The sequence below is a fragment of the Malurus melanocephalus genome, unplaced genomic scaffold (genome assembly GCF_030028575.1).
Source record: "Malurus melanocephalus ecotype Western Australia unplaced genomic scaffold, MMel_1.1 scaffold_330, whole genome shotgun sequence".
NCBI lineage: Eukaryota > Metazoa > Chordata > Aves > Passeriformes > Maluridae > Malurus > Malurus melanocephalus.
In genome coordinates, this window is record NW_026623562.1 from 257075 (window position 1) to 280160 (window position 23086).

At 37.6% G+C, this 23086-nt stretch overlaps 1 protein-coding gene across 1 annotated transcript in view; it reads right to left on the minus strand.

Moving 5' to 3' along the window:
- The window catches only part of TENM3 (teneurin transmembrane protein 3), a 406242-nt gene that overhangs the window by 146248 nt on the left and 236908 nt on the right, over positions 1–23086 (minus strand). The window contains exon 4 of the mRNA XM_057377891.1: positions 22515–22724. Within this exon, the coding sequence (XP_057233874.1) occupies positions 22515–22724 (210 nt within the window). The remainder of the gene's footprint in view (positions 1–22514; positions 22725–23086) is intronic.

The window sequence follows — 23086 nt, forward strand, 5'->3', positions numbered from 1 at the left end:
TAATTTCCACATAAGCAGAATTTGATTTTCATATTACTTATTGTACACTAAGTGCATAAACTCCCTTTATACCTAACAGCTGTCATTTCACCAGTAACAAATTTGGCAAAAGCATTTCTAGGTATGCTRGGAGAGCACTTGTGAAGACAGCTTGCTCACCATGTAACACTGCTGATTTATAAAGCAAGCCATGCCCCAGTCAAGGAGGACAAGATTTTACACAGGCAGAGAGCCAGCAGAGATCTGAATGACTGGACTCCCTAGAAGCCTGCTGTCTTCCATTTGTGGGGAAACACCCCTCTATTTCTAGAATAATCAAACCCCCTCCATCTGAACACGTTTCCTGGGTCCATCTTCTGGCTAAACTACCATATAGGAAAATATCTTTCCTTTTGTCTTCTGCTGAAACTGCAACACTGGTGAAAAGGAACCCGTGTGTGGGGGTGGTACATAATTGCAAGGGAAACAGATGGTCTCAAGCTGAGAAGTCTGGTATTTAACATGCTTTTATAACTACCACTGGGGGCTAAAACCAAACATTTCAGGAAGAAGAATTGTTTCATGGTCAGATCGCAGCAGAGCATGTCAGGAAATCTCTTTTTTTATTCCTGGCATAGCCAGTGGCTTAATCACAAGCAAGTGAGAGCCTTTGTATGTCCAGCAGCCTTGCTACTGAAACTGGTTAACAATACCTGCCAAGGCACAGGGGGCTGCAGGAATCAATTACGTGCCCAACAGCTCTTCACTGCTCTTGAAATGGCAAGTGTTCTATGGGTAAAGGTCCTCTGCTCTCAGACCAAATTTGTGACAAGAAGTGCACAGACTAATGTGTTTGCAGTGAGCTGGAGGAAGGGTATGTTTTGTGTTYTAAGGGATGACTCCACACTCCTGCCAAACTGGGGAAAGAGAGGAGGCACTCAGAATACCAGATTTTTTTCTGATATAGGTCAAGTTTCCATCACCTGTGGATAAGGAGGCACATGTAAACCATCCCTCATGCTCTCTACAGAATTCCCTGAGCCCAGTTTCCTGGCTCCATATACGTGTGTGAAAATTTCATGTGCACATCCTTACCCAAGGTACAAGGTTTCATGCGGCATTGCAGGAGAACATCCCATTTTCCACAAAGATAAATCAATCTCACAAACAAGGTAACATTTTTCAGGAAAAGCATCTTGGTTGCTTTATGATCTCAGGTGACTTAAATCTATTAGAAAGATTCATACTTTGGAAATATAACTGTAAAGAAAATAAATACAAACAAACAGGAAGACTTTGAGGTACATTAGCTGCAAAAAAWTATCTCAGAATCATATGCTTTTAGAAGCCACAAACATGTACGATTAGAAGCATTTTTGAAAGCTGAAAGCCTAAATAGCTGTCACCGACTTCACCAGCAAGTGTAAGTTATTTACAACAGCAAGCAGACAGATTATCAAGATAACAGAAGCACTGATTAATTGTGTAGCCTAAACTGGCACTGAAAACAGAGTGGAGCCCTCTATGTGGGAATATTTATTTTTAAATAGGTATGTTTCAGTTCCAAGTTTAATAATAATCATTGAATCAAACTGCTTTTTTCATTTTTAAAATGTTTAGAAGTAAAAACCTGACTTGTAGTAAGCCTTCTCAAGACTTTTCAAGTTTCTGAATACCACTGAGACACTGAACAGAAACTAAGAAACTTTCGAGTTGCTATGACAGTTACAAAACAAKATGCTTGCACTGCAATATTCTTCACAAACAACACAAACTTCAAGCATAGATTCCAAAATATTTTATAGCTCAGTAAAATTTGGGTGAGGATCTATTGAATTTTGGTAAATACACACTTCTTCATGGCATGTTGCATGTATTGCACACTCTTCTTAGGAGACAAATTGAAAATCTCAAGAATTTTCATGTTCTGTGGCTTATATTCAGAACCTTTTCTAACTGTACAGAACGTCTCAAAAAGACAAAGAATAATTTATCTTCAAAATAGCTATAGTATGCAGGTTTTGACTGCGTGGAGTCYAACATGACAAGACACAAAAGCTCTAAAGGACAAGGTGAATCAAGTCAGTTTGCTGAAGTGAAAGCCATCCAGCTGGCTTYAGACATTGCTGAACAAGCAAAGTGGCCAATCGTTTACCTGTACTGACCCACAGATGATGGCAAATTCTCTGTGGACATGGCTACAGCAATGGAAGCTGGCCAGCTGACAGTGGAATGACACACCCACCTGGGCTGCTGAATTATGGCAAGGTATTGTTCAGGTAGAGAATGCGATTGTAAAAGTACCTCACAAGATGCTCATGTACCTACACTGAAAGAATGAGCAGATGACCAAGCTGCTAGAACTGAAGTGACTCAGATGAATCTTGACTGGGAACATAAGGGTGGGCTAATTTTATAGCTTGATGGGCTGATGACACATCAGGACACTTCAGAAGGGATGCAACAGATAGATGGACTTCTGACTGAGGTGTTGAACTTAAGTACTGATGCCATTGCACAGGTTATCTAAGAATGCCAAACATGCACAATAATCAAACTAGTTAAGTAGCTAAAGCTGGTATACAGGGTGAAGGCTGAAACAAAATGGGAAAGCCTGGGAGATTCATGACGTCACCCTACCACAAACCTTGTGCTTACAATGGTGGAAGCAACACTGGATAGCTGGAAACATACTGTGTGACCCATGCCACTTGTTGGAATACTATCCTGGGCCTTGAAAAGCAGGGGTCACACAGCACCCCTGAAAGAATTGAATCAGACAACAGGACTCATTTCCAAACTATCCTCATAGATATATRGCATTGAGGGGCTACAACACACTCCCTATCATGCACCACACTCCAGGAAAAAGGAATGACGATTTAAGTTGCATGTTATGGGAATTRCTAAATCCAGAATCCCTTGTTGCCAGGCAGGCTAGAAGCAAGGGGAGGAGTTCACTGCAATGTTAAAACCCTCTAAACTGGCCCAAAGGGTCCAGGGTAAAGAGTGAAATGCATATACCTGTAAACTGTTGTAGCTCATGATCTGAGTTGCATTTTATAGGAATTACTATAGCATTAATTAACTAAACTGATGGAGGAGACTCCTTACAAGGAGAAGTTGCAATGAAGCAGTGACCACACCTGACCTGCCTTTGGCGTCCAACAGCTTCATGCAGCACATCCCCTGTCCTGTCCTGAGTGACCACTAGAACAGATGGAAGACCAAGTCATAGACTAAATTAACTCAGTGGACATTTGTGGATATTGATGCACATTTTACAGACACTTCAGAGGGGTGGTCCATAGACAAAAGGAATAATACCTCTGTATTGTATCAAAGATCCTACACCTGGGCTGTGGCAAACTCAGGCACACCTACAGGATGGGGTGAGACAAGCCCTGTGGAGAAAGACTTGGGGCTGATGGTTGATGAAAACTCAACATGACCCAGCACCATGTGCTTGCAGCCCAGAAAGCCAAGCAATGATGAAATCTGGGATTCATCAAAACCAGTGTGGTCAGCAGGTCAAGGAGGTGATTCCCTTCCTTTACTCTACTCTGGTGAGATCCACTTGAAGTGCTGTGCATAGCTATGGTGTCCCCAGCATAAGAAAGATGTGGAACTGCTAGAGCAAGTCTAGTGCGGGGCCATGAGGTAAGAAGACAGGAGCACCAGAGACAGGCTGAKAAAGCTGGGGCTGTTCAGCCTGGAGAAGGTTGTGAGCAGACCTCGCAGCAGCCTTCCAGTATTTGAATGGGGGTCTACAGGGAAGTCAGAGAAGGCCTTTTCATCAGAACTATAGTGACAGAGCAAGGAGTAATGGGTACAAATTAAAAGAGGGGAAAATCTTTTGATTTTCTTTTCATTTGCATCACTTGTCTTTCATGGGCTTTACTTATCTTTGTTATTTTCCTTTCCATTACAATTTATTTTTTCTTACTACATTTTATTTCAACCATTAAACTGCTCTTGTCTCAACCTACAAGGTTTCTCCCTTTTATTTTYACAAATTCTCTTCCCCCAATCCTGCTGGGGCAGGGGAGTAAACATGTGGTTGTGATGTTTATTTGCTGGCTGGGGTTAAACCATGACATGCAGCTACCAGCCAGACCTTAATATGCTGGAAGTCTACATACAAGAAACTTACACCCTAATCCTATGAATCACAGTGGATAGAACGTTTKCTAGAACCCAGCTGGCTGAGGTTGCTGGCATGTAAAAGGTCTACTCTTGGCCAGCAGACAACCACATGGATGAGCATGTCCTGGTTTTGACTAGCTCTGACAATAACCTGAGGGGTGAGCCAGACTAGTAGGAAAGTATATAAAATGAAGGCACTAGTAATGCCCCTAGGCTTATGTCTCATTCAAGCTCAGAGACCTGACATAAATCTTGTTCATTGTTTCTTTCCAGTAGGACCTTTGTAGTTTCTTTAAGTAAATGCCATTTGATTATTATTTATCATGTCTCCAAAACATTAAATTGCATAAAAATATCACATCTGCCAGAGGGATGATTCCTGCTTTATGATTGTTTATATTCAATCCTCAMCCAAATGCAGGCTGTGGGGACACTACTGAATATTCCCCAAACTATAAGAATACAGATGAAAATTGTTTGGGTCRTCAAAATAAATGACTCATATACTGAAGTGAGAGATTATGCTACCTTTTTTTTTGCACATCCCAAGAAAGAAATTAGATGGCTGATGTGCTGCTGTATTTTCTGTAACAGTTACATGTACAGCTAATCTAACGACAGTTTTCATAGTACCAGCTGGTCAATTCATCAGGTTTGTCTACAACAGGATGTGTGAAACTCCTCCAACACGATAAACTCTCCAGATATTCCAAACTGCATTGTACTTGGTATAGATCTTTGCTGAACATAGGCAAAGATGCCAGATTTACTTCCCTACAGTTAGTGCTCAGTATTTTAATGGTGGAAGCTCTTCCTAACACCATTGGTCTTAAACAACCTTATAACAGTTTCTTCTTCCTGATAAAACCAGGGTACTGGTACTTAAACCAGAAAAGTCAACCCTAGTTGGTGTGTGTCTCTTCGACATCAGAAACAACTTTCAYTAAACAGAGATGAACTTTGAGTCTTTCAGTCTGTGCATACAGAACAAGAGAGAATAACAGCCTAGTTTATATTCAGGTGAGTTTTTCTCCATTTAAAGCATCCTAAGCGTCTTACAATTAGGCCATTTCATTATGGCCTGAGTTTAACCATATTCACCATTCTTCTCCTGCATTTACTTACTTYTTTTCGGTGGGAGCAGGGAAACTCACACACAAAATCATTACTGAGCAAATAAAATATTATTTGAAAAGTAAACAAGAAAGAAAGCTACTAGGTTCAGTCTCACTACTACTACAGTAATGAGGTCTCTTCACCCTCAAATCTTTTTGCCCTCACATAAGAATACACTGAGGAGCACACAGCTCTAGGAGAGACATCTTCTCTTGAAGAATAAAGAATAAATCATATTGTGTTTGATATTTGCAGCTCTATTACAGCTCTTGGAATATGGATATTTAACACTATACTCTAGGTATTTGTGTATATACATACAAAATTACTGTTAATAAAAATATAAACACATGTCAGAAATACATTTTAATATTACTTTATGAATATCTATACTTGTGACATGTCCTTACTGTTTACTAGCACACAAGTGAGAAGTTACTGTGTCTTGTGCTGCCTGTGATAATTTTCATCTCCCTAGGGATAAGGGTGCTAAGCTTTCTTCAAACCATTTATTCTTGGCACCAAAACTGAGCAATTACAGCTATGTCTCACACTTTGTCTTTTAAGGATGTGGCACTACTTGGAAAAGAAAAATGACTCCTCCAGTGATGTTTTAAAATCATTGGGTTCAGAGTAAATACAAAGTGCTGTCTATAAAAGTTAAATTTGTATACAGCTCCTATCTCCATGCTGTATAATCACAAAAGCCCCAGGCAGAAAAGTATTCCTTTCTTGCTCTTGCCCTTAGCAGGACAGAGGTACTATGGAAATTTCAATTAACAGTTTGGAAGAGTTGCCACAAACGTTTTGCTTCTGTACTAACAACTATTGSGTTTTGATCTAGAAAATATTACATAAAATTCAATTGCAAATATATGGTGCAATGGCAGGCTGCAATCTTCAAAACTACAAGTGTAGCTAATGACAGTTTAAGATTTGTAAAATCATAGACTTAGTCCTGCATCGCACATGTCTAACATGCAAATGTAAAAATCACAGCAGCTTAGAAGACCTCAGAACAACTACATGCACAAGAGCAATTAGGAAATTGGTCTTCAGCTGCAAAACAAAAAAATGTAACACTAAATGCATAAAGCTGTCCAGTAAAATATATTCATTGCATCAAATGAAGGATATGATAATTACAAGTACTTTCCATAAATCTGAAAAGCAATGTAATAGAAAAGAAGCAGCCAATAAAATACAAACAATTTGGAAAAAAARCCCCTCAAGCTATTACTTCTGAGATACAAAATTATATTGGTCTCATTTATCAGTTCCAAATATTGCATTAACGAACAGAAATTACACCCTTGTAAGGTCTTTCCTTTACAAGGTAGTTATTTGTGTAGAGTCAATGTGTCTGCTTTCTACATGCTGAATAAGAAAATGACAACAGACAATATCTCTAATTAAAAAAAAAAAATCAAGGGCCATATAGGTTTGAGGCATTACAATAATGTAAAACACACTCCGGGCTTTTTTTTCATTTTTTCCCCCACAGTTCTTTATGTGATTCATTTGTAAATCTTAATATACCCTGGGTAATTCACATTGCTCTGTTGCACAAACACATAATAATGATGACATAGTGAACGCATGAACACACGGTTCAGAAATATGATGGAGGAATTACTGGATTGATAAACCAGTAATAGAATCTCAAGGAAAGTTCTCATAAGTTTCTAAAATATGACAGATGACAAAAAATTGTAAGTTACTTCCCTTGTGCCTTAAGAAAAGCAATTTAAGAATTCCCTTCTTTACTTTTTWAAAAAATAGCCTCTATGCAACGAAATCCCTTAAAAATGCAAACATCTGGAAAAGGAAAAAAAATGCATAATGGCAAATATGCAGAGACAAGCATTCAGACATGTCAAAGGTATTTCTACTAGCATACAAGAGAATGATAARATACTGAAGAAAGAATGGTGAGAGATGTTTAAAACAAAACTAAGAAAAAATAYTGACAAGGGAAGGACAAAGCAGCCAAGAGAAATTCTGTCCTAGGACATAAAAGCAGCAGCTATCCTGTTTGTGAAATTTTCTTCAAAGAGCAATTCTGGACTTGTTTTTTCTGATTGTTTGATTTTGTTTTCCCATTGACCACTATCCAGGGTGCCTCTGAACTTTACTGCCCATATTTTCTTTCTTTTAAAGTAGACCGGTCYCAGCCACACTGTGAGAGCATTGGAAGAGACCCTGGGACTGCTTATCTATGCCACTGACATTCAATCACTCGGCATTACAATGCCAGCTAATTCCCTGTGACCACTGCAGCCCTCTGGAAAGCACCAGCACAACCAGAGGGCTGCTTTGCGGGGCTGCCACACTCATGCTGGGAGCGTGTGCAGCTGAGGGCACTGTGTGCCCTGGAGCAGACAGGAAGGCACATCAGGCCCCTTGGACACTGCTGGGTGACCAGCCGGGGTGCTGGGAGCGTAACTRGTGAATTAATTGCTGGACAAAATTAACTACTAAGCTCTCTTTGAGGTCTGAGGACACACATTCCTWCAGGGCTGGAGAATGGTCTCAGGTGTGATCTCACTTGTGTGTGATGTGAGAGTCACCAAGGCAGCAGCATGTGTCCAGAATTATTTTTTTTGTAAAAGCCTCCATACTGCAGACAAAATACAGTGTGTTTTTCCCAGAGGTTTTTAAACATTTCTATCCTTTGTCCAACAGTTAATCATTCATCTCATATGCAGAAACAACCATGTYACTGTCACTGCAATCATATTCTGATGCCACTCTAATATTACGAACCTTCCATTTACACAAAAAGCATTGTTACATACAGCACTGCTGCTGAAGTCCTACTTGCAGACTTCCTCTCACCTCTTAAACAAAAACACTTTCCCTAATGGGATGAACTGAGCATGAAACACTACAGAGAACACAGTTCCTAATAATGCTGTCAGTAATTCATTAATATAATTAATTCTTTCAGAGAAATCCGCAATTCCAAACTTGACATCTGTCTGTTAAATATATGAATTCTAAAATATAATCCAAGAATATTAACAACATTCAGGCAGGAGTAAGATCCTTATTTCTAGAACAGATTAATTTCTGTACCAATTGTTAGCTTCAGCTATAAAAATGCAGGCATTTGCACAAYATTGTTCATTAAGAGCAGACATAAAAAAAAACTATATAAAGTGGAAATAAAAAAGATGGAGAAAAGCACAAATCCAAATTTTTACTTTCACAGAGTGAGTAAAGAGCCTCTTCACATCAAACTCACACATTAAAGACTGACATTTCAGGTCAAGTAGGAGCATCTCACCAAGACACCTGAAAACAGCTACTGTAGTCTCTGTAGCAAAAATGGTCACATTTGGGGAAATTAGTGCCATTATCAGTACCAACATCTCCTTAATTTCTGCTTTTAATCCTCCTCTAAGGCTATTAAGGTATCCAGGGACATCTCAATCTCAGCTCCCTGGGGCAGACAAGTAGCGTAGCACCCAAAAGGCTAAGGTTACCCTGCCCTCATGAGATTGATACTTTTTTGTATCTTCTGGCCCCTCTGCAGCAACTAATTCTCCCAAAAGCTAAAGCAGCTATCAAGAGAAAAGACTGCTTTTTTTTTTTTTTTTGATCAATTTTCAACTCTTCTAGTAGCTTTCCTGCCACAAGAGGGTAAGAAGGATCAGAAGCAGGCAGGATGTCAGTTTTCATCCCCAATTATAAAGGAACTACACTTCTAAGTTTTCACGTCAGTGTTTTTGTTGACCCTTCTACAGATGGCTGGATGGCTGGACTATTCTCAGAACAGAAGAGAAGGGTTACAGAAAATTCTAGATGGCAAGTGTTGCAATACGGATTAGAAGTAAAATTCTTATTTTTTTGTTTCAAAAAACATACACGTTGCATAGCATCCCATTCCTTTAATGTGAAGATGCTAATATTRAAAAAGAAATACGACATGGTTATTTTAATTATGTGGAACTGTAATTGGCATTTATTGTGTCAGGCTTCAGAGGGATAGAAGCATGGGATGGAAAGCTGATTTTTTCATTAAATAGCTGCCCCAAGGCAGATACTTTCTGAATAAAGCACCTTTTCAGGAGATATRCCTGTCCCATGGAGAGAAGAACAAAGGGAATGAGGAAGGGGACGTAGAAAACCCGAACAAGGAGAGAATGACATAAAAAGAGTCCATACAAAACAAAAAAAAAAAAAGGACAAAAAAGAAAGTAGTAACTAGGATGGAGTGGCATGGTATGGTCTAATAAAGGTTACATTACTTAATAAGAAAAAGATGCTTTCAAAGGAGAAGAGCAATAAGAYGTAAAGCAGGAAACTAAAAGAGCACATTTAAAGGATAAGAAGGATTAAAACTAAGATGGAACAAGAAGAAAAACCCCAACCYCAACCTCTCCAAAGAATGAGAAGGAAAAAAAAATTCACGTCCATGCATAGAGATCACTTCAGGGAGTAAAAGGCTCATGCCTGTTTGCATCTATAGTATTGCAGATTTGACTATATGGCATTCCTCAGCACTTTTGACTGCTTAAGGAGTCTTGAACAGATGAGTCATGAAGGATGAAGTTAAGGGCAGAGGAGTCTAGGACAATCTCCAGCTTCTCATCTACACTCATTTCTTTCCTGCTTTGTTTCAATGTGGCGATCAGCAGTTTGGCTCAGAAAGAGCGTGAAAAAGACATGTTGCCCTTTTTTCCAAGAGGATGGGTGGAATTTGAAAAAAAATTCCCTTGATCAATTGCATATGCCTCTAGYGGAATAGGGGATTCATGCCTGCTCCTCAATAAGACATCTGAACATCAGAAATTGATACAGGGCGCAGATCAGCAGTCTTCATTATTCATGCATTTATTTTTCCCCTGATACTCCACAGCAGCAATGGGAACCTTTATTCCTACCATGGCAAACAACAAATACACCAAGAAAAAGGGATCTAGTTTTCTAGTGTGCTGTGTGGATTCAAATCAGAGGCTTCACTGCATCACCAGTTGGCTTCACTCATATCTCACAGTCACTATTAACAGACAGCTATGGCCAGGGGCACCCTTTCCCTTCTGAGATGGAAGGGAATGTAATGGAAACAGCACACCATTTTAGGACTGTGAACCCACAAAGCAACACAGCTTTGCACTTGGAGGCAGAAATCATGGCCAAGGAGCTGCCAGGTACTTGCGTCAGCAGAGAGCTGGTTTTGAGTGGTGGGAATACTGCATGTGCTACTATTTTTTCCTTTTGCTACTCAACATCTCCAAAAAAAAATCAACACTAGAGCAGCACTGATGCAGTAGCAAAAGAGCACTGCACCTCAAAAGTTCCTGTACTTCATACCTCTCAAGAGGTTTTCCCAAAGGCTGTCTGCAAGTGCCACTGAATTGTTTGAGTCCCTGTAACCACAGGAATACACTTTCCACATTTCTTTAAGTTTCTTTTCAGTTCTGTTGTAATCATGGGAGTGCAGTAACAGGAAACAGAATTGTGCATATATTAATTGCAACTTAATTCTGCCAGGACATAAGATATTATTTGCACTTGTGCAAATTGAGAGTCACTAATCAACATCACTAAGATGAAAGGTTAGTGCATTGTTTATAGACTGTTTAGTATTCACATTTGATTATTTCAGGATTAGCTTCACAGAAAAATGATATACTAACCATACACAAAAAACCCCAAACAATCTTTTAATCATTCTCTTGATTTTCTTTCTGCCTTCAAATTTCATTTTTCTTCTTTTTGCAGAAGCAGTATCCTATCTATCACTAAAAAATACATAAATACRAGGTAGTTTAAGATTCCAGGTGCAAAATTTATAGTCACTGTCTGTTCCTAAGATATGACACAAAAGATTAAATCTCGGGCAGCACACCATACAAGAACATCAACATTGCTAAAACATGCATGAAGGATATGGAAGCTTCTCCAACTTCCCTATGACAGACCTGGTACTACAGGGTACTTACTTTTAGAGATCTGTGRTTTACATGCCTAAGTATAAGCATTTCATTCTTTACTAGTTTGAATTTTAACTCTCAAGGAATTTGATATACACTAATGGAAAAAAAAAATCTCGTCTGTTGTGGCCATGATCACAGAAAGTTATTATATGATAATGAAGCAAAGCTGCGCCCAAACCTCAAGACAGTTTCAAAAGAACTTCCAGATAAATTTATTTAACAGAAATGTTGATCTGAGTATTACCAATGATGAAGCAACTAGACAAATCTGGGCAGACTGTTTTACTTGGCTATTATTCTGAGGGTCTTTCTCTACAAAACTAGCCCTTTTAAATGTCTAGCTAACAGTATAGATCTCTGCAATGGTGGAAGGAAGAATTTTCCTTTCAGGCTCRAAACAATGCAAGTACACTGGCTGATTCCTCCACCATGCCTAAAAATGTCCCTCAGGGCCTCCTGCCCCTGAAGGCTCGAAAAGCAGTTTATTCTGGAGGGCTTTCTGGAAGTTACAAAGGAATTTTAAAAATATCTAACCCACCCTCCATCTCTGCCATCCTGTTTACTGGCCTAGGTACACAACAGTAGCCACAATCCACTACAATTAGGACAGACAGCAAAGACTTTTAAACAGGAGACTAGATTGAAATAAGAAATAATTAAACTTGAGTGAAGAAGAGATCCATACATGATGCTGTGGTGCACTCTGATGCCAATTATTCTGAGTTATTCAYACAAAACAATAAACAAACAGAAAAATATTCCACATTACACACCACTGATTAAAGGCCTTGAGGAAATAGATCAGGAAGGACAGCTGAAGAAAAACACTGCAGTGAATTTTTAAATTTTGAGAACTATACATTACAAGGCATAAGTAAGAACTTTAGACTGTATCACTTGAAAAAAACCATGAAAAGAACTTGAAAAAGATCTATTCTTTTTGAATTGGCCAGATAAATATGCAAAAATTGCTGCATACCAGGAGGCACATTAAGATCTAAAGTACTTGGAAATTGAAAATTATGAGGTATCAATTATTGTWTCTACTGATGGATACTTTTTGTCTGATCATGACTCTACATACTGATGTCAAGAATATTAAAATGATGAAATACTTCTAATTTTTCAGTACCACATAAACAAACAGATCTTTGGACACGTGTCACACAACGTGACAAACAACTTCTTTGCYAATATACTGCTGCTTTAAGAAACTGTATCTTTCAGCTTTTCCATTTCTATAATCCCCATCTAGAGTGCCTGAGTGCCTGCTGGCAAGTCAGCAGCATGTCAGAAAGGGGTGAAGAGCATGAAGATATATAAGTGTGGATTTCATGAAGTCTGTTGCTCCCTCTATGTTATATATTTCTGGCCAGTAAAACAATGTAAGTACTTAGCTCCAAAACCCCATGTTGTGCATCTCACCCCAGTAGCAATTACAGGAAGAGTCCAGCTGTAAAAACCTGATGGAGACGCTGTGCAGATTCAAAGAATCAAAAGCACAATTCATTAGAAGTGCTTCGCTTGCTTTCTGAAGCAATTTCGAAGCTGGTGTACACAGAGATGATAGGGGTGCAAGGTCACCCCTATCCTCGCCTTTTCACCACTCAGCAGAGGACAAGCTACCAAAAAGTAACACAGAGACACAAGAAATACCACAGACAGTATTTTAAAGCTTTCCTGAACACCCTGTAGGACACCACTGCGGGGAAAGAAGGGAGCATTCAACAAAAACCCCTTGTGGTCTTTTCATTTAAGAATGAACAGAAAAACAAGCCTCCTTTACACCAACTACTAGCAATAAAATCAAGGGAGGGCTTTTCTTTGAACCTTTCTGAATGAACTGAAAGACTCAATCAGCAGCAGCTGAAATTTGGTACTCAGTGATAGCCAAGTCTGCCTCCTCTATATTCAGGTATAATAACATGCTTTATTAAAAAAAAAAATCCATTGTATGTTGTTTGAAGAGCTACCGCAGTGTTAAACTGAAGCTCCAAAATATGCATACAAAATAATATTTAAGAGACTATTTCATGTAGAGTCTCCAGCTTATGGCAATAATGGGATAAGTTTACGGCTGATTACTTCAAAACAGTGACTTTCAACACAAAGATGAATTGAACTGATGGCAAAACTTACAGCAACCATCTTCCTTTTAATTTGCAAGTATCCCGCAATTATGGTATTTCCAAATTAAGGAYTTTGTTTTGTTTTRGTTTTGTAATGACAACAAAGTATCCTGTTACATAAACAGAACTGTTCTTTGACACTGTATCTTGCTGCTAACTGTTATGGGATTTGTCTTCAAGAGAAGACTTGCAATAAAGAGGCAAATTAATTCTGTTTTTTGTAACTGTAGCAGGATACTAGTGTAAACATGCAGAATTCCCATGGAGAGAATATTTTTAGTCTTTTGTAATAAATGATCAGCAACTTAGGAGACAGAAACATCCTTACTTCTTTCTTTTCCACCCCCCTCCTGGCTCAGAGAACATATATCGTACCTATGAATTCTAACGATTAAAAGAATTCTACCAATTACTTTGTTGCATTCCAGTATGCATAGTCAAGTATGTAATGCAATAAACTATGCCTGAATGGTCTGTTTACCCCACAGCAAGTTACAAGGAAAACTCTTTCCCCTTAAAGGACTTGTCTCTTTGGAGCGTGCAGGCTGGCAAAAGGCCAAGGGAAGCTGGTGCTTAAGCAACCAAGACTGAGCAGTGCCTGTGTGCATTGCAATCTCAGCCAGCCGCAGTAAATGTTATTGGAGTTTTTGTGCTGTAAAATTGCTGCTTTCATGCCCACTGCATCTGACAATAGGAATCCTCGGCCTTGCATGAGAAAGGAAGGCTGATGTGCCTTCTAGTCAGAACTCTGCATCCTTAAAAAGCAGGGTTACTACTCCTGTGTAGTCCTAATGGGTTAGTGACAAATAAATTCATGTCAATGCTACGTCAGACACAGAAAGATACTAAATGGGGGAATCTTTTGTGTATGAGATAGAAGAGCAGAGAAAACATGTTTTAAGCACAGTCCTAAAGCTTTAAAACTATTGATAATATTTAAAAATATAAAGGATGTTAAAGGTGACAAATGTTCAGCCTTTTCAAAGCAACTTTGAGATGAGCTGTTTTCTCAATCATCCAATGCATGTCTATTTTTTTTGCTTAGAGACTCAAGCACAAATTCTCAGCACTTCTATGAARGACTGCACCAAGAATCTGCCAGGAGAATTTGCAAGAGCCCTTTTTACTTCCAGCGAGCAGCATGTTTGAAGCACTGAAACATCATCCTCCAASTTACAGCTACTCAGAACATAGTTCAAATGGAAACCAAAAGGCAATGAGAGACAAAGCAGGATTCTTAAATTTTTTGTCAAATGATCTTTTTCATTTTTTTCTGCTACAGGAACTTTTTCAACATTAAAATGTATCTTGCAGTTGCATTACAATGACCTGATTTCTGTATTAACCCCCACTGGCAACTTCCATTCAAACCAACAGCCATGCCTCAGAAGCACAGAATCAGGCCATAGCAATAATTTGAATTAAATAATAAGAACAAATCAGTTATTAAAAAAATTAAAATCAAGATTTTATTAAAACCTCATAACCTTCAACCCACTCTGTGTTTCAGGATGAACTTTTGTATTCTCAAATTAATCAAGGTTCAGCGAGCATTAGAGCAGATAGGAAAGGCTTGTAAAACTGTAAATTCAGGCTATTGACACCAAGTGATGAGCACATAGGAACGTGGGCAAGATCTTGAGTCCTCCCTTTCTAAAAAARGCATTTTAAAAAAGATTTTGCATTATGGTACAGAGTTAAAAATATTAGACCTTTCCTCAATATAAAATAATGAAAAACCAAAATAAAAGAGCTTAATGTGATGACATGACACACTTGCACCTGCTGTTGATGTCATACAAGTTATTTGCTGTGCACTCGCGTAACATTTGCTCCTCTAGAAGTCACTATAAACAGTACCTAGGTGAACTCCTCAGCTTTGTAATTTATAATGAAAATAACTCTCTATGTGACTGTTTCCTTCTCCTTTTACCTTCTGTATTAGAAATTACTTTCTACTATAAACTACACAGAGCCCACTTTCTGCACAAGAGCAGTTCATCCTTGTTCCTGATTGCGACATCAGAATTCTTCCATTAAATGTGACAGAATTTAAATTCAAGCTCCTTATCTTGCAATTAGGACCGTCTGTTCTGTAATCAAGCAGTCAAAGGAAACRATGTGTGTGCAAGCACTGGCAAGAGGGATGGATGCATTTTTGACACTTCCGTTCATCTATCGCACCAGGTACACACTAGCTCACTTCAAGTGAGCTGACATTTGGGTGCAGCATTCCTCCTTCAATTAAACTGTATTCTGCTTTTATATTTCACAGTATTTAAGAATGAATTTATCCTCACAGATTTTCTGAAATTGTATGATTTTTTGTAATATGATTTTTGATGGGGAAGCGTGGAGGAGATGTCTCTACATCAGATCATATCTACACTACGATACACAGTTGGCAGGTTGTCCCATCTGGCATGCATTCGAGTATAAGACGGATAATTTGTCACTCTGAATCCTTTGATTTGTGAAAAGGCCAAAATCATCTCTGGAAAGATATTCTGCAGTTAATGTTACAGGAGGTGTGGGGGAGACTGTTCTTTGAAGGCTACAAAGGCCACAATCTGAGGAGAAATAATTGGTCTTGGCTCTTCTACTAAGTAACAGAGATTGAAAACTACAAAAATCTCYTAAGAGCAAAACATGACTTACAACGATCAGATATGAGAAGTAATTGCCCACCACTTTGCAAAATTTGATTTTGGAGGGGTGAGGGTGAGATTGGGGAACTGCAATTTGCTCCTGGCAAACAGACTGAATCCTTAATTAAACTGAACAAATGTACATTTTTGTACATTAAGGGAACAATGTTGACAGAAGCTTGGCTTAAAAACCAGTGAAAAGATAAAAAGATGGATTCATGAAATTGAAATCAAATATCAAAAAAAGATAAAAAATAAAGTGGCTAGCATTCAAGACACATTTTGCAGGTTTTTACAGCAACTGCATTCACCYCAAGCAAGTGGAACAGATGAATCTGTTGATCTATAGTACCTGAAATATATTTGCCTTCCTGCATATCTGATTTTGGACTACAAGTCATTTACGTGCTTCTGTAGCTACAGAGGAAGGCTGCAAACACTGCTACACACTGGCTGAAATAGAATTCTGTGGCCTGAGAAAAAAAGTCAGCATGTATTTTTACAACATGAACTTAATCTGTATTTACAGAAAGCTTGTCAAGTACCTCTATTCAGCATCATTGTGAATTTATGGTTATCAAACATTTTTGCTTACAAAATATTTACAAGAGTATGTACATGCCCAGAAGACATTGGCAGTTTTCACCGAGAACTGGGAATCTTATTTTGTAATTTTGCAAGATATAAAATGATCCAGCATGTGGGAAGGCAAAGCGGCTGTTTTGCAAATGATTTATTGTGGAAGGTCTAGACAATTTCAGAGTGAGGTCTGGGCGACAGGACAAATCACTTTCTCTTACACTTCAACGGGCAATGAATTGCAACATGCAGGCTGCCAACATAACACACTTAGCCATAGCTTAGTATGAAAACCTCTGTCATAAACTACAAACTCACATATACCTCATATGAAATGAACACAAGTATTACCAGAAAAACTCCAGGAGGTTATCTCAGTCCACCTTCCTCTAACTGAATGTAGTTTGCTCTCAGCAGTATGAGTTATGTTTTTATTTATTTTAATTTCATGTTATAAAGTGACATGAGCTTCAGTCACTTCCTTGGGACAGACTTAGACATCTTAATGTAGTTYACTGTTTAACAATTTTTCCTAATAATATGCCCAATCTTTCCTTTCCTTATTTTCATCTTATTACTTTTAATTGTATCTCTATGCTGCACACATGTTCCATTCTATCTTTGGTTATTAGCTTCCCTTTGCCAGCAATTAATTATTGCTTAGGCCAAGTATTGAGTCACAGTTTTAATCTCTTACCTATTCCTATATAGTAATACCTTAAACCTCATAATTGTTTTTATACTAATATATCTGAACAGTAAAATAAAGAGCAGTAAGAAAATTTGACAGGAACTTTGAAAAACCAAGATGCCCGAATTCCAAACTTGCATTCCATTGATGCTATGTCTAGGATTCCCTCTTTGCTGATATATTTCTACACCCAGCTCAAACTGTACTYGTGCATCAGACTATGCCACAGATTTATGCCTAATTAAAATTCCCTATCACCATTCCTCCTTAGATTTTTCCTGAATATTCTGCATTTCAGACCAGCTTATATTTTTCAATTCTAATTTCATTTTATTAGTGTCTCGCTATACAATTAATGATCTTTCCTCGCCCTCTTCTATTAACACTTTGTCCCCAGTTGGCACTCAGAACACTCGTTATTTAGTATCAYTGGGAAATTTTTAGTGCCATTTTTACTCCTTCATCTATATAACTAATGAGGATGTTAAATAAAACCAAGATTATAGCATATCCCCATGATGTTCTTCAATACAACTCCTCCTAGTTAAAACTATTATTCCTAATTTATTATCACAGACTATTTCAAACCAAACAGGTCAGAATTAATTTTTCAAGCAACATGTCTTAGGGACACCGTCAGACATGAGGACGAATTGTGTGAACTGATACAACAATGACAAAACTCAATTTATCATGAATTACGAGATAAGAGACAGCAATGTGTAAGACAGCAATGAAAATAAGGCATGTGGATACCCTCAGAGATTCCAGATGACTGCCAGTTCTGAGAACGATGAAAAGAAAAAGAAGCACATTTATACTTCATTAAAAAAGTCCAAACAGCTTTTAAGCATTCAATCTCATGTCCTCATGCTTGTTTTCTCATGTCCCAGAACACCCCCACACCCCCTTCCTTCCTTTTGTTCCCCAATAATTTGAACTACTAAAATGCAGTTCATTAGAGCATGCTGTTAATAACTCCAAGGCTGTGGATTCAATCCCTCTGTGGGCCATTCACTTAAGACTGGGCTCAATGACCCTTGTGGGTTCCTTCCAACTAAAAATGCTCTATGAAATCACAAGAACTCCTCCTGTGAAATTACATGCCTGGCTGCCAAGTTCTCTTTCACCAGCACATGCAGTTTCCTTTGTRGAATAACTGTGGCAAAACAGAGATGGAGTAAGGACTGGGGAGTGTTTAGTAGGCACTAAAGCAGCACTACCAGAAAGCCACACAAGGTACTTCCACATTGATTTAAACTTAATTTGYCACAGGTCTTTTCAATATTCACAGTTAATTTCCAGCCTTCTCACAAACCAGTTTGGTATGAAAGGGGAAATCACATTTTCCTCTTCCCACTCTCACAGGAGCTGCAAGGGAAGAAAAGATGCCTTAAAAGTCACTTGCATCTTCTGTTAACTCGCAACACAAATCCCTGTGTGTACTTCCTATCACAGTTCCATTTCATTTTGCTTTTGGTGGAAAGGAAAAGGCAGTAGCAAGGCAGATTGTTCAGTTAAACTGGTAATATATGAATTGTGGTACCTATGCAGAAAAATAAAACATATTTTTGGAGGGAAAATTTGAAGTGTAAAAAASCTCTAACAAACATCTAGCAAAATACACACCTGTCCTCTGTACATGTGTCATATTTGGCCTTTACTGGTGTCAGRCTTGAGCATTTGGCATCTATTCTCTCATGTACTTGTACAAAAGCAAAAGGTTCTGATTTTGGCTTCGTGACATTGTGGTAGAATAAAAACAATAATTTCTGTATAGCAAATACTTTTGTATAAGCTCTTCCATCAAGTTCTAATGAGTCATCATGAACTAAGGTCCTCTAAACTAAATTAAAGTTTATACAAGAATTATGAGACATCACATTTGGTGTTTGYAGAGTCAGCTGTCCTACCTCTGAATGCAGAGAATTCTTTTATGTTTTCATTCAACCAGCTCTATTACATAATTTTTTCTCTTTTACAAGTTTAAATTCAGAGTTGTGCTCTAAATTTCCAAATTTGCAGGAAAGCTTAGCCAGTTTGAAMTGAAAAGCCCATCAATCTGCAATTCCTATGTGACTAGAGCAAAATCTTGTTTATTGTGCATTACCTGGCAGATCCTTGATCGAGGACAAGGGAAAAGCAGTTTATATTATATTGAATTTTTTTCAGATCTTCCCATTAGATAAACTATCATCATAAAATGTTACTAAGAAACATGAGAACCTTGATGTTTAAATGCACTATACAAATGCTACTGTGAAGTACATCCTTCTCTACTTTGTATTTTGTGCTTCTCCCACAACACATCCAATTTAGGGGGTAAAAATCGTCTAATCTGAGTTTCTAACTCAGACTCTTCAACTTCATTGTCAGTAGTAAGCATTAACTATTAGCTATATATCTACATACTATCTGCTCAAACTAAGCATTTAGCAYTGTATTTCTCATCATATTAAATTCTGTGCTTAGTTAAAAGCTGCTAATAATTTCAACAATTCCCCCCAAAGTCTGACTAATCTATAATTTTTAACGGAAAAAGATTAAGAAGTTTATCAAGATGCTTAAATACAGACATTATGTGGCTTCTGTTGTTTATAAGCAGACTTAATGACATAAGGAAAGCCTCCATCTCAAAYACACTCAAGAATCCTTTCCTTCCAGCTCCTAGTTGACTCTATTCTCCCTCTCACTTAAACAACTGTTTCTCTTCCCTGCATTTATTTTCAGATGTCCCCATTTCTTATAAACCATTTTGCTGCTCTTTCTAAAAACAATAAAACTAGTAAATTAATTGTTCTGACACCAGGAGCCAAACATACTTGAACAGTCCATAYACTGAGCTGCACCCCGAAGAAGAGGAACAGGTAGAATTAATTGGAGATGCTATATAAAAGAAAAGTTATGACTGATGGTCCTAAAATTCATCTCCTCCTGAATTTTATGACTTATTAACACACTGCTCTTAGAGAAATTAAATGATTCCTATTAAACTGTCCACAACAGTCCTCATTTGATCTGAATTTTTAAAGCTACCAGTAATACCTCCATGAAGACTTCAGCTTCTCGCATGGTAAGCATGTGATAACTCATTTTAATAATTCTCTTTTCTCTTTTAGTTAATTCCTGAGAAGGACGCTAATTATCATTGGTTAACAAAATAAGTCAATCAAACCAAACAGCTTAGATTAATATGATTCTATACACATATTCAGATCCTTTAAATTTTGAATGAGTTGATGAAATAAACTACATCGATCAAGTGAACTTATTCTAAAGGAAAACAATCGGCTGTTTGAATAGACTAAGGAGATGTTAATTAAACTTACTATTCAAATAAAGTCAACGTAATTGAAAGCAGTTCAATAATATGATGCTTTTTGATCATCACCTTTTTTATCTTTAAATGCTTCAGCAGTGATCCCCCACCCTCTGCCTACACAAACACTGGACAAAGTCGTGTGGGAGATGGCACTGGACTTATACCCATTAAGATCAGACAGCAAGGAAAGCTTACATCAAGATGCAAGAGAAGACAACTTGTGAAAAAAAAACATCTTTCTGTCCAAGTGCTACATATCCTGCATAACTTACTGTTTTAGCTAAACAAAATGCAATAATCAAGTAGTAGCATACTAAAGGCCACAATTAAATGATATTTACTTGATAGGGTAGATTTGGAGAGATCCACACACTACAATGCAATGCTACATAACAATGCATACAATCAAGTAGAAGAAAGCTCCAGCTAACATAYGAAATTCTGCTTTTCCCTGCTTTACAAAGAACACTTTTTTCCCCATCAACAGGCCATCAGCATACAATATGAGAAATTAACCATAAGCAAATCAGGTAGATAATTCAAACAACATTAATATATGTGTTCACYGCCAAGCATCTATTAAAAATTTCAGAAGCAGCAGAAGTACTAAAATCTAGAGGAATGATGAACACTTAGTAGCTTCCTAAGAGGCTAAGAGATGCAAGCAGATCATCCTAACTATTAGTATTTTTCACAGTTTTGCCTTGTTTTTGTGTTTTTCATTTATAAAAGAAGGGCTGGAGGATACAGTAATTTAAATATATTGACTTACAGAACTAAATCAGGCTACCTTTTGGATAATGCATGTATTTTCTAACAGATTTTATACTCCTAGACATAAAAGAAAGATAACATACCCTGATTATGACAATGCATGACSATTTTTTTTTGATTATTCACAGACTAAGTATTAAGCAATATCAACATAAAAAAAATAAAGTTATTATTAATAATTTTAAAGATCTTAATCCACATGTGTCAAATTCACATTTATGACTGCTCTTAGCAGACTGGCCTTTCAGACACAACACCAAAAATTCCACTAAAAGCTAGGAAGAGAAGCTCAAAGTTAGTGTTTTGCTTGGCAAAATAATTTTGYCCAACCAGCTGATTTCAATCTGCAGAAAAATATTTCTCCAAACTCCCTCTAGTGGTTTATCTRCAGGTGAGATTTTAACAATCAAAAGACAGAAATGGTTCTTAGAAAGTGAAGTGGCTTGTTCCAAGCTTTGCTGATCTACCTAAGAAGATCTGTGAGTTTAAAATTATTCTTCCACTCTGCCTACACCAAGAAAATCTGCTAAGTCATGCAACAAAAATGGAAACCTGTGGCTWATATATTGTCGTATCTCAAAAAAAGAATGATTTCTTACGGCATGATGTCTCAGCAGGCACTGGTGTTTCAAGTATGTCAGTCCTTTTACTTACTGATACTGGTTGGAAAGAAGAGAAACATGGGAACATACATCTTGGAAGCCACCACTGCCTCCTGTCATCACACAGCTCTCTTCCTTTTTCCTCAATCTCAAGTGCCTTATCCAGCTACATAAAATCCTAYTCTCCTTTCTTAAGAAATGAAAGGAATGGCTGGAACCTGCTGAACTTGAGGCAATAAAAGAAAACTTTTACATTATTTTGAAGCTAAATATCATGACAGTTTAACCAACTTCAGCCTACCCTTTAAAAAGTACAACTGGAGGTTAGTCACTTGCTAAAAACTACATTACATAATAAATCATAAATAACTACTGCTTCACATAAGCATTGCATGTTAAATAACTTAAAAGAGCTTTTATATATTAGCAGTTATTTTCTGCTCTTATCTTACAATAAAATTAAAACMATTTTCTGCATTTAAGTGAAAACCAGTTTAAAATACAGTCATTTTGATATATTTAATTTCTTAAGAGAATGGAAAAAAATGGTATTTAAACTATGGACAAGGTGTCCTCTTCTTACCATGACCTGGGACAGATACTGGATTAGCACCGGTCTGTACTAGATATGAGCCGGCAGTATAGTCCTCATCTGTATCAGAGTCCTGAACTGGCTGGCTGGCATTATTACTTAATAACCACTTCTGGTTGTCATGGAGATTGGGTGATGGAGGAGGGGAGTGTAAATGTTCAGTAACTGATGGACTAGATGAGGAGGATGGCATGGGAGGACCTATAAGAAAAATAAAAATAATTTAAAATATGGGTCAAGATACCATATGAAAAACAAATAATTTATTTTTTGCATCACCAAAAGGCGAGTGTTCTACTTCCAACAAGAAAAAAAGATGATCAAAGAAAATGTGACAATTGCCTGTAATAAAGTGGTTTAAGTGCTTTAGAAAACATAAGACAACACCATGACTTGATATTCCAATGAACAGTGTTTATCATACATGATTGCTTCTTTCAGTGGGACACTCCTGTCTAAAGTCTACTAATGCAAGAAAATAATACAGATAAGCAGCAGAGAAATAGGACCAGTTTTCCAAGCTCACACATACAGGGAAACTCACCGCTCTAAATTTCTACCAC